This window comes from Lutra lutra, chromosome 8 (assembly GCF_902655055.1).
Source record: "Lutra lutra chromosome 8, mLutLut1.2, whole genome shotgun sequence".
Lineage (NCBI taxonomy): Eukaryota > Metazoa > Chordata > Mammalia > Carnivora > Mustelidae > Lutra > Lutra lutra.
Window position 1 is genome coordinate 31,405,891 of NC_062285.1, and position 12,482 is coordinate 31,418,372.

The window sequence follows — 12,482 nt, forward strand, 5'->3', positions numbered from 1 at the left end:
TGCCCCAGGTGACACATTCTGAGGAGTGGCAAGCTTTTTCTGTTTTCATCTGAATGATTATATCTCAATATAAGGCATCTCTGTCTGAATTTAAGTTTCCAAACACGAAGGCACCCAGAAATGGCATTTTCACTGCCTCAAGTTACTGATACCCGAAGCAAGTTGGACTTCACAGGTAAAGAGGCCGGGACGCGGCAGACAGGAGGGAGCTCGCAGAACTGCAGAAGTCTTGCAGAGAAAATGGGTGGAGAAAGGAGTCGGCCCTGGGCGTGTGAGGGTAGGCACACAAACTCAAATGAACCTTCCATGGCGCAGCCACCACCATATTAATGATTTGTGCAAGAGTTTAGATTTTAAAACACATTACTGGCCACATTAAATTAATGTTGCTCATTTGAATGTAATGGTTTTGCTGTTTTGTTTGTATTTAATTTGTAAAGACGTTTGGTTTTATAGTTGTATAATGGCTGTAAACAGAAGGAGTTTAGCCCTATTTTATTTTTATACATATTTAAGTAACATTATAATCAAAACTATTTAATTCCATACTGCAGTATCAAGAGATTGTCCTTTAAAAAAGATTCTCTATTACCACTCAAGTCTGAGAACCACTTTCCCACCACTTTCTGATGGGAAAAGACAATGGAGGGGATGCTGTTATTTCCAAGCCACATTCATATTCGATGACAAGTTGGTAAAGAAGTACTTTACAGGTGAGATGACACCCAACTTTTTCTATTACTAATGTATTGTTTGGTAGACATGTTATTCTCCATAAAAACAAGAATTACAGAAAACTAAGAAGTTCCTGTGATCCTTTTCAAAGAAAAAATAAAGTCTCTCTCTCTTGAGTTGGCAGTGCCTTAGAAATCCTCTAGTCCAATCACCCTTTGGGGGCACAAATGGGTAGAGTCTGAGGTCCCCAGTGGTACCCAGCTGCCTAGGCCATGCTTGAGTGAGGCTGAGGGGGACTTCTGGATACAACACTATCCATGATTTGATTTTTGAGCTGTTCACTGCCTGGTATGACTCGTCCCCAAAACAAAAGTCTCTCCTGAAACGTCTCACCAAGTGGGTTTTTGACAGAAATTAGTTGAGGAGGCTGAGTTGCAGTAGGGGGTCAGCCTGGTACAGAGCTGAGATGGCAGCCGGGGATGCTGGAGCCCAGTAGCAGATGGTGCTCTGAGCACTTAAGTCCTTTTGAAAATGTGCAGAAATTGTCAGGGGAGACAGAGACTCCTGCTGTGGGGCTCGGGTTTTTCAACTGGGGGTTGAAACAACTGCCTCCGGCCTTCAGGGGCTGGAGAGATCGCCACACACCAACCCCCTCCCTCCCCCGCCCACCCCGGGCTCCCATCTCTCCTGTCAGTTGGGACTTGGTAGCCCCTATAAGCACGTGTACCACCTACTAGATTTCCAAACTACATGTGGGAGGTGCTGGGAATGATTAATATTTTTATCACTGATCAATACAACATTAATTTTCTTTCAGTTCTTCCCAAAGTTACTAAAAGGCCATGCCAATGTTTCTGTTGTCCTTTCTCCCCCCCAGAAAACCACTTTTGATGGGACAGTCATGGCCTTCAAGTGCTATTTGACCTTCTACAAGCAGCTTTCACAAGTAGAGCAAAAAGAAGTTCAGTATAAAAATGTCACTGTTACTGATAATGACCTTATTCTTTGAGTCCTGACACATCGATATTGGTTAACAAGCACTTTGAACTTTCTGGATGACCACACCAAAGGGGTTTAAATAAAGCATAACCCTTCTGTGTTAACTTACATTACTTATTCATTACAGTCAACATCAAATAGATTTTCATAAAATAATAAAGAAAACCTAAAGCCAAGAAAGAAGGAATGAGAGAAAAAAGAAAGAAAGAAAAAAGAAAGAGAAAGAAAACAGAAAAACAATCTGACTACAGTTTTACCTTAAGGCCTGCTTCTCCTTTTGCTACTCTTTATAAAATGCTTCCTTCTGGGTTTGCCTGAAGGTTGCCTGTTACATTTGCAAACCTCTATCAAAGCTGGAAGTAAATAACTAAAACACAGAACACCTGCAAAATGTAGCAGCCAAATCACAGGTGGGTGCTAGAGACGAACTAATTTCCTCTCATCCCTAGACTTGCAAGGGTTGGTAAAGTGCAGCACTGGAGAGCAACCTCAGACTCAACAACTTGTTAGAAATGCAAATGATAGGCTCTGCTCCCTTCATGCCTGCTAAATCAAAATTCGGGGAAGGGTTAAGCAATATGTGTTTGAAGAAACTCTCCAGGTGATTCTGATACAAGTCAAAGCTTGAGAACCACACCTTTTAAGTGAAACCTACTTTGAATGTTCAAAGCCAGCTCCCCTTGAGAGCAATGATTATAAGAAAGCATTATAATATATGATGAGATTAGTATATTGTTTATGAAAATAACATGCATATATAGTGCAGATAAAAATAAATGAGAATTATTTTCCTCGTGAACTAAACTTTAAAGGTGTTTGAACATATAAATGGATAGGTAGAAAAATGTGTTTTTAAAATAGTTCAGAATTTAAAATATGTAGCCACTAATAAATATATAACCATAGAGGCAGCAAGAAATAAATACGTAGTCACTAATATATAGAGTCAACCTTTCCCTCCTTTGTGCTATACTGTTATACATAATCAGACCTTGGTCTGTGGCTATTAACAAGCAATTCGGAGAGGCTATATTATACATCTCATTCACTAATTCTTCCATAATAGAAAATCATGTCACCAAAAAATGAGACCCTTTAAGTAACTCATAATTCAAACAAATCAGGCCATCTCCACCTGTTTAGTTACTGTAACTACAGGCTTTGTTAGCAACAAAAGGAAATACAGCTTAAGTAGAAAAGCTAAAATTTCAAGTCTGCTTTTTATTTGAGTTACAAACTCAAAGGTTAGTTTTCCAGTCTAAAACCAATTTAAGGATAAGATGAAATATGTTGGAATCATTAGAAAAGCTATCAAAACCTCTGCTCCTCTTTCCATTAAGCTTCAATTTGTATAAACTCAATACTTTTAGACACAACAGCTTTCTAAAGGCCATTAATAAAAGGCAGTCCTGGTACGAAGACTGATGAACAATCTACTCCCTTGTCAAAAACTGTATAAAAGTTGATTTGGAAGCGATACCTTGATTGCTCCCGGAGCCTACCTGTCTACGGATGAAGGTTTGGAATGCCGTGGCTTCTTCACTTGGGCATACAAAGCATCCATCATATCTCCTTCTCTTGGGCTCTGGGGTCTGGTGTTGAGAGCCATAGAAGCTTCGTAGGAAGACATGCCCCCATACATCAACTCATCGTTACAACCCAATGTCCGATGAAAATCTTGGATTTCAGCATAGTCACGCTCTCGAGCTTGTCGCTCTCTAAATTCACGAGTTTTGGCTTGAATCCTGTAAAATTAGAACAAAATTGAAAAAACAGAAATGATGCCTTTTCTAAGAACTGCATACAGAAACATTCATCAAAATATGTTGTAAAATACATTTTATTTCATGCAGTTATAAGAAGACTGATGGCATAAATGATGTTATAGTCATTTTAGATTGTCAAGGACTCTCTAAAATGGTAACTTTAGATAACTTTTGTTCATGTCCATAAGACACAGTCATGATTTACATCTTAACTTAAATTGCCATTTATTAATTAGTTTTAGAAATTCACCAGGGACAGTTTTAGGCATCCACCTGACTCTTACTCATGAATTTTTTCTTTTTTTTAAAGTTACACACACACACACACACACACACACACGCACACAGAGACTATATATGTATGAATTTATGTGTGGGAACCTAATGTATACATCTTACTCACTATAAATCTATCGTACACATACAATATATTACCTTCACAATACATTATGAAACCTAAACATGAATCCATACCATAATTCTCTATTAACGGCAAAAGAAGATCTCAGTTTAATGACAACAGCTTTGATTTTATGCGTATACAGAACCAGCAAATCCTGAGACTAAGGACAAGAAGGTATGTATCCAATCAAATTCTGAAATAAAACTTATCTGTGTTATAACTAAGAAACACAGCTTAAATAACCACTTTTACTGAAGATCATTTAAACATTTCCTAAGATTTTATTGAGCTACTTGGTAGAAAGGACTTTTCAACCTATAAAATATTGATATACTTCATATACTAAGTTGATCTTAGCTACCTAAAAATAATTAAACAACCCTCAATCGAATTGTAATGATTTTTGTTGGGAAAAGTATTTCTACTATATACTTACGAATTTAGCTGCATACTTAAAAGTGAAGTCTTATGAATATAAAACAATATGTTCGACTGAGTTCAACATTTTACTGCAAAGTTCTTTGCTTTCTTCATATTTGAGGTAAACCACTGCTAGCATATATGATGTATAGGCATATATTGAAAAGAATATAGAAAAGATACAAAAGCCAGATAAAGATAGTATAAAAATTAAAAAGCAAAACAAAACTGAGCCAATATCCTTCATGAACAGAGAAGCAAAAATCTTTAACAAAAATATCACCAAATAGAATTTAGCACTCTATAGCAAGATTATACATCACAGCCAAGTGATGTTTATTGCAGGAATTCAAGGCTGGTTCAATATTCAAAGATCAATCAATGTTATCAACAGATCAGCAGATTAAAGAGGAAAAAGGACATGATCATATTAAGTGATGCAGCAAAAACCATCTGACAAAATTCAATACCCATTATGGCAGAAGCTCTCAAAAAATAACTGGTTATAGAGCATAACTAACTTCCTAAACCTGATAAAACTACAAAAAACCTGTAAGTAACATCACACATTAAACATCATGGAGAAAGACTGAATCTTAAGATTAGGAAAAGGCTAGGGATGGCTGGTCCCCCAGAGGGCTGGAAATTCTAGACAGTGCAATGAGCCTCGGAAAAGAAATGGGTGGTGTATAGAACAGATTGGAAAAAAAGGAATAAAACCATTCTTGTCTGTAGACGACATAATGATGTCATTGCAGGTCTGCATTCATAGAAAATCCCAAGGAATCTACAAAAGTCTCCTACAACTAAAGCTCAAGTTCAACAACATACAGCATCAAAAAACCCAAAAATCTTTGTATGTAAGCTGTCAATGAACATGGATGCCGAAATTAAGAATACAATGCCATTTATAAGCACTAAAAAATGGAATAGATAGATACACAGATAAAAACTAAATGTTGGTTTATAGATATGTATAAACATACAGAGATTATCATTCTAACAAAACATGTATAAGACTTATATACTAAACACTATACAATGCTAATGAAAAGTAACAGAAGATCTAAAAAATTGAAAAGAGTTACAGTGATCATGAATCAAAGACTCAACATAGTAAAGAAGTCATATCTCCCCAAGTTGATATCCAGGTTTAATATGATTCCTATAAAAATTCCAGGAAGATTCCTGTAGATATAGACAAGATTATTTTTATTTTTATTTTTTAAAGATTTTATTTATTTATTTGACAGAAAGAGACACAGTGAGAGAAGGAACACAAGCAGGGAGAGTGGGAGAGGGAGAAGCAGGCTTCCCATTGAGCAGGGAGCCCAATGCAGGGCTCGATCCCAGGACTCCGGAATCATGACCTGAGCCGAAGGTAGACACTTAACGACTAAGCCACCCACACGCCCCATAGACAAGATTATTTTTAAATTTATATGGAAAGACAAAGGATAGATCACCTAAGCAATTGTAAAAAATAATAATAAACAGAGAAAAAACACCCATCCTGATTCCAAGACTTAGAATGTAGCCATGATAATCAAGACTATGTGAAATCTACTGAGGGACAGACACATCAACAGAACAGAAGAAAGAACCAGAAATAGCAAGTAAGGTTGACTGATTCCTTTTAATTATGCAAAAGCAATTCAATGAAATAAAGCATTCTTTTCAACAAATACTGCTGGAACAATTAAATGTCCCTAGCCAAAAACAAAAACATTACAAAACAAAGCACTCTGAATTTACACATCATACCTTATACAAAATTAATCCAAAATGAATTACAGATTTAAATGTAAAAATATAATACTATAATACATTAGGAGAAAATCCTTAGGACCTAACACTTGGAGAATAATACCTAGAAATGATACCAAGAGCATCATTCATGAAGAAAAGGCATACAAACTGAACATTACCAAAACTAAAAGCATTTCCTCTCCAAAAGATTCTATTAATAGAGTGAAAAGATAAGTACAGACTGAGAGAAAATATTTGTAAACCACATATCTGACAAATACTTCATGTCCAGAATATGTAAAGAATACTTAAAACTAGACAAAGAAATACAATCCAATTAGAAGAGCAAAAGACATGAAGCAACATTTCTTTGAAAAATAAATACTCTCCCTCTGATCCTGTCTCTTCATTTTTTCCTTCCTTCTCATATTGTCCTCCATGCAATTCCTTACGTTCCACATATAAGGGAAATCGTATGAAAATTGTCGTTCTCTGTCTGACTTACTTCACTCAGCACAATCCCCTCCAGTTCCATCCATGTTGATGCAAATGGTGGGTATTCATCCTTTCTGATGGCTGAAAAATATTCCATTGTGTATATGGACCACATCTTCTTTATCCATTTGTCTTTTGAAGGGCATCTTGGCTCCTTCCACAATTTGGCTATTGTGAACACTGTTGCTATGAACATTGGGGTGCACGTGGCCCTTCCTTTCACTACATCTGTATCTCTGGGGTAAATGCCCAGTAGTGCAATTGCAGGGTGACAGGGTAGCTCTATTTTCAATTTTTTGAGGAACCTCCACAATGTCTCCCAAAGTGGCTGCACCAACTTGCATTCCTACCAACCATGAGAGACTACGGACTACAGGAAACAAACTGAGGGTTTTAGAGGGGAGGGGTTGGGGGGATGGGTGAGCCCAGTGATGGGTATTAAGGAGGGCATGTATTGCATGGAGCACTGGGTATTATATGCAAACAATGAATCACGGAACACTACACCAAAAACTAAGGATGTACTGTACGGTACATCCTTAGTTATAAAAATATATATTGTATAAACATATATTTAATATATAATATAAAATATATATTATAAAACAAGTATTATTTAACATAATAAAATTTTTAAAATTTAAGTATATACTAATAATAAGCACATAAAAGATGTTCAACATCACAAGATGCAAATTAGGACTATAATGAGCACATCTATTAATCAGTTAAAATAAAAAAGTGACAACATCAAATGCTCACAAGGATGTAAAGAAACCGCACCTGTCATACATTACTGTTGGAATGTAAAATGGTACAGCCACCGTGGAAAACAGTCTGGTACTTTCTCACAAAACTAGACATACACTTATTATACCACAAGCAACTGCACTTCTGGACATTTATCCCACAGAAATAGAAACTTACATCCATGCAAAGACCTGTATGCAATTGTTCAAAGACTCTTTGTTTCAAATACTCAAAAACTGGAGGTAACTAAAACATGCGACAACAGGTGAACAGCCAAACAAACCAAAGTACGTCTTTATCACAGAGTACTACTCGGCAATACAAACAGACAGATTAGTGATACACACAGCAGCTGGAATCGACCTCAGGGGCATTATGCTATGTGGGGAGAAAAAGTCCATCTCAAAAAGTCAAGTACATTTGAAATAAGATTTCATTTATATAGCGTTCTCAAAATGACAAAATTAAAGACCAGGTGAAGAGACCAGTGGTTGCTGGGATTTAGCAACAGTCGGGGCAGAGGGGCAGTGTGATGATAAAGAACAGCACGAGGAAGGTCTTTGCCAAGGAATCGTTCTGCTTCTTGACTGCAGTGCTGGTTACAGGAAGCATACGTGTGACCAGATGACACAGAACTATGTACACACATGGAAGCAGTGACAATTTTCTGGTTTTGACATTGTACTATAGACATGGATATTTTAGCAGCTAGGGGAAACTGGATGAACAGTATACAAGATTTCCCTGTGCCATCTTTGCAACTTCCTGTAATCTGAAATTATTTCAAAATAGGAAGCTGGAAAACTGTGAGATAGCACTGCAAGCAAAATGTGCACTTTTCTCCCTTTTTTTCTTCTTACATTGAGCCTATCATTATGAGGCCAGTCCTGCTTACCCAAATTTTGGACTTGCCTAGTCAATCATTTCTAATTTCCTTTATTTCCCAGCTATAAAATGGAAGTACCTAAATTTGCCTAGCTTAGTGCTCCTCAATAGGGGTCCAGTGATATCTGAGAAAGGGTAATTCACTATTGTTGCAAAACTTCCTGCACAACTAGTTCCAGCCACATATCAGCAAGTAGTATCCCCAGCCATGTGGGCAAGCAAAAATGCTTCACATATTCCCCAAACCTTCTAAGAAGTACCCTATCTCCTGAACTGAGGACCAATCATTGTCTTAATTCATAACAGACTAGTGGGAAGTTAGCAATTTTTATCAGGAAGGGTCCTAGATTCTAGTAAGTCCCACAAAGAGAATACACATAAGAGAAATAGCAAGTCAAATTGTAATGTCAAGTTTAGCTAAATTTATACTCAATTTCTTATTATAGTCTACTTATTCACTTAGGAGCTATTATGACAGTCAAGGATGTTATTATAAAAGCTGATTACCACTAAATACTGGATATTCATGATGAAAAGTTCATATAAGTTCAGAGATCTTTTTAATCTTTGCATCATATTGTCTTTTTGACTCCGTATTCAGCCAGAAAAACTACAGAAGAGAGAAATGACTTCTTTCTTCAACTCAATGGGATATTAATTTGAAGCTCAATTATGATTACTCCACTGACAACCCACTTTTCTACTCTATGTGGTCGCCATCAGAGAATCACCTAACTACAGGGTGGCTGGGCATTCGCAGAAGTCTTGAAGTTTGGGGACCTGTAGAATGTGAAGGGCTACAATAGAAATAAAGTCAAAATCTCTGAATTTGGAGACCCCCCTGAAATCAAAGGGAGTAACAGATTGTTTTATAAATGAGCCCTATGGTACTTGAACCTCAGTTCACTAAAAGTGAAGAAAATCCAGCTTACTTATGTTGGAAAATGCAGCCCTGTTCAGAAAAGAAACCATCAGAAAAAAAGAATATGAACATTCTCTTCTCAAGAGAAGCATGAACCTAAATCATCTCCCCAAACTTCTTGCACAATAGTTCCAATATCTTATTGATGGGTCCCCAAACTGAATGTTCTTTTGTTCCAGATTACACAGAAACTCATCTTCATTTTGGAAGTCAATTTCTAACAAGTCAATTGCTCAGAAGAAGTGCTTGGTAGCACAAGCTATTATTCATAAAGCCTAGCTCTCATCTGCTTTCTTCTACCCTAATTTGTACACTATTACTAATTGCCACTAATCACTGAATCCAATAAACATTACAGTCACATCTATAGCGCCTTCTAAAAACATTAGGTTTTTTTCCTAAGCTCCAATAACATAAGAACTTATATTTTTTATCGTTTATCTTGTCATCACTAATGAATTCATCCCCAAAGCCATGAAAGCTATTTGTGCCCCTCTTTCCCTCCCAGCTCACCCCATGCTGAAAACCTCAGAATGGAACTCCAGCACACCTGTGGCCCAGAAGTGGGGCTAGAGCTGTAATAGGTGAATGAGTCTGGTTACCAGCTTGGACCAATATGTGTTTTATTTATTTTTTTTTAAGATTTTTATTTATTTATCTGACAGAGAGAGAGAGATGACAAGTAGCAGAGAGAGAGGGGGAAGCAGGCTCCTCACGGAGCAGAGAGCCCGAGGAGGGACTCAATCCCAGGACCCCGAGACCATGACCCCAGCCGAAGGCAGAGACCCAACCCACTGAGCTGCCCAGAAGCCCTGCAATACGCATTTTAAAGTTCGTTCTAGGAATTACTGCTAATGAGCTTGCTACCGTGAAAATGGCCCTGAATAGTAAATTTTTAAAACCAGGAATGCACGATGGCTTTTATGAGTTTTCATGACAATTCACAGTCAAATTAACAGAAAACACAAACGATTTTCTTTATTACATACTTTTATGCTTGTATGTCTTGTGTAATCTAAAGTGAGAAAAGGGACTTAGGAACACAAACATGTTATATTTACATATGATATATTTTCATTCTCTCTGGAAAGATTTAATTAGAAAAGAAATATTTGACTCAGGGGAGAAAACATTTTTGGTGTCTTAATAAAAATAGTACAGTTTCTTAAGGAAACTTAAAAAAAAGACAGTGAGTACACTGCAGTTCAGCCTTTAATAGTTCCAGATGGTCGATGCTATAAAAGGACACCCCCTCTATTCTTTTATCATGACCCTGAGGTCACAAATTATCTCTGAGATGTAAGAGCCGTTCGTCTTTCTGAACAGTCAGGTTGTTGTTCAGCATTATCCATCCAATTTATCTTGGGCCAAACCTCAGCAATCACAGAAGTAACTGATTAGCCTAAAACTTAGCCAAAGAAATAAATGTCTATTGCTTTAAGCATGTCAGACAGTCCTTCGTGGTTATAAACAAGAGAACTATTCTGAGGCCTAAATGATGGCAGACAGCTGTAGTGACGGAGGCTGATGGGCAACATCATCATGGATGATTTCCTGATTCTTAAAATGTAAAAAAAAAAAAAAAAAAAAAAGAAATGAAATGAAAGCTTGAAAAACTCTGTAAGACTTTTAACAAGTGAGGAACTTATGTCAATTTGTTATGTACAAGCATAAACATCCACACTTTTTCTTTTTGTTAAAAAAAAAAAGTATTTTCCAAGATGATAATGAACTTGCTTTGAACCTGCATGGACAACAATACACAAAATAATGTAATATACTAAATAAAGTAATAAGGTTAATTTCTTTCCCGCTGCCACTAAATTCATGCTAACAGTCTCTCTTCAGCTTGACATCAATTAATGATTTTAATTCTAGACTCTTGTCACAGTGTTCACCACCCTTTTCACTAATTAAAATGGATGATGCGTGATGAAGATAAACACACAAGACTTCTGTTCTTGTAATATTTCTGTTCATTTGGATTTTTGCTTTTAGCACTAACTGCAGTAGAGTAAGATGAAAATAACTGTTTTATGGCTATGAAGTATGGTCTTTATATAGCCAGAAAAGGTACAGCATGAGGATTGCTACTGAGTGACCCACTCCTGAGGATGGAAATCAATGACGTACTTAAATTAGTTATATCCCAAATACTTCACCTCCAAAGTTACAAAACTTCAATACATAGAACACCCATGGTTCATTTTTCAGAACCCTCTAAAAAACTGAAATCGACCTGTAGAGATGTTAATTTTTAAAAAATTTTAAAAAATGCTATAAATGTCTACTCATACTAGTTTACCAGAAAAAAATTAAAATGAATTTTGGGTTGCTACATATTAGATAGTTGTTAAATATCTTCAAAACAATGTTTAAGGCCTTGCCAACAACTCTTTTTGGGAAACATTTTACACCCAACTTATCGCACTATCATCCAGAAGCCTCATTCTGGTAACAAAGTTCCTGGATCTTTTCCCCTCAGTATTTCCTCTCTCTAAAAATCAGTATTACAGATGTTCAACAAATAAAATCTAAAGGCATGGCAGAATGAAATTTAAACTACAAGATAACTGGAAGGAATAGTTCAATGTAATAGCAGTTTGTGTCAACTGAATGAATGCTTTATTTGCCCCTAGAAACACCTCAGCAAATGGCGGACTTCGGAAGTAGCGTGGCTCAACTCATCAATCCTTCAGCTCACCCTGCTATGTAAGTCTAACTGCTACCTCCCAATAAGCATGCTTCCAATTTGGCATCTGTGCCGAATTCCCAAAAGAGGGACAATAGAACACTACATTTCCTAGTTTGAAAACAGTCATAATTTTAAGTGGGATTTTAACCTCTTTGTGATACTGAGTTAAAAGTTGGTTGAGAAGAAAAAACTTCCATATTCTAAATGGGTTCTGAGGAAAACTTTTTCATGAGGAGGACCAACTGTTTTTGAAGGCACATTTCCCGTTCAAGGGAAGAAGGCAAGTCTTTTTTTTTTTTTTAAGATTTTATTTATTTATTTGACAAAGAGAGGTCACAAGTAGGCAGAGAGGCAGGCAGAGAGAGTGGAGGAAGCAGGCTCCCTGCTGAGCAGAGAGCCCGATGCGGGGCTTGATCCCAGGACCCTGAGATCATGATCTGAACTGAAGGCAGAGGCATTAACCCAGTGAGCCACCCACGCACCCCAGAAGGCAAATCTTAAAGTTTAGAGCTCCACAGAAGAAACGTGCGCTAGGTAGGGCAAAGTTAAGCTTCATCCCTTAATGCTCAGGTGAGACGATAACGGTTTTAAAATATAAAATGGCTAAAAGTTGAAAAAGAGATCAAAGTATTCATACAGATACAACTAATGACGGATACAACCACAATCTGTACAGAATCTGAGGGGTTAGAAGAATGCCTCCTCCCTGTGAGCGCCTGTGCC

General features: G+C 37.0%; 1 protein-coding gene across 20 annotated transcripts in view; it reads right to left on the reverse strand.

Moving 5' to 3' along the window:
• Positions 1 to 12,482, reverse strand: part of PARD3 (par-3 family cell polarity regulator) — a 651,514-nt gene that overhangs the window by 153,159 nt on the left and 485,873 nt on the right. For all 20 annotated transcript variants that reach the window (XM_047740436.1, XM_047740438.1, XM_047740440.1 and 17 more), the window contains one exon: positions 3,177 to 3,419. In XM_047740436.1, the coding sequence (XP_047596392.1) occupies positions 3,177 to 3,419 (243 nt within the window). The remainder of the gene's footprint in view (positions 1 to 3,176; positions 3,420 to 12,482) is intronic.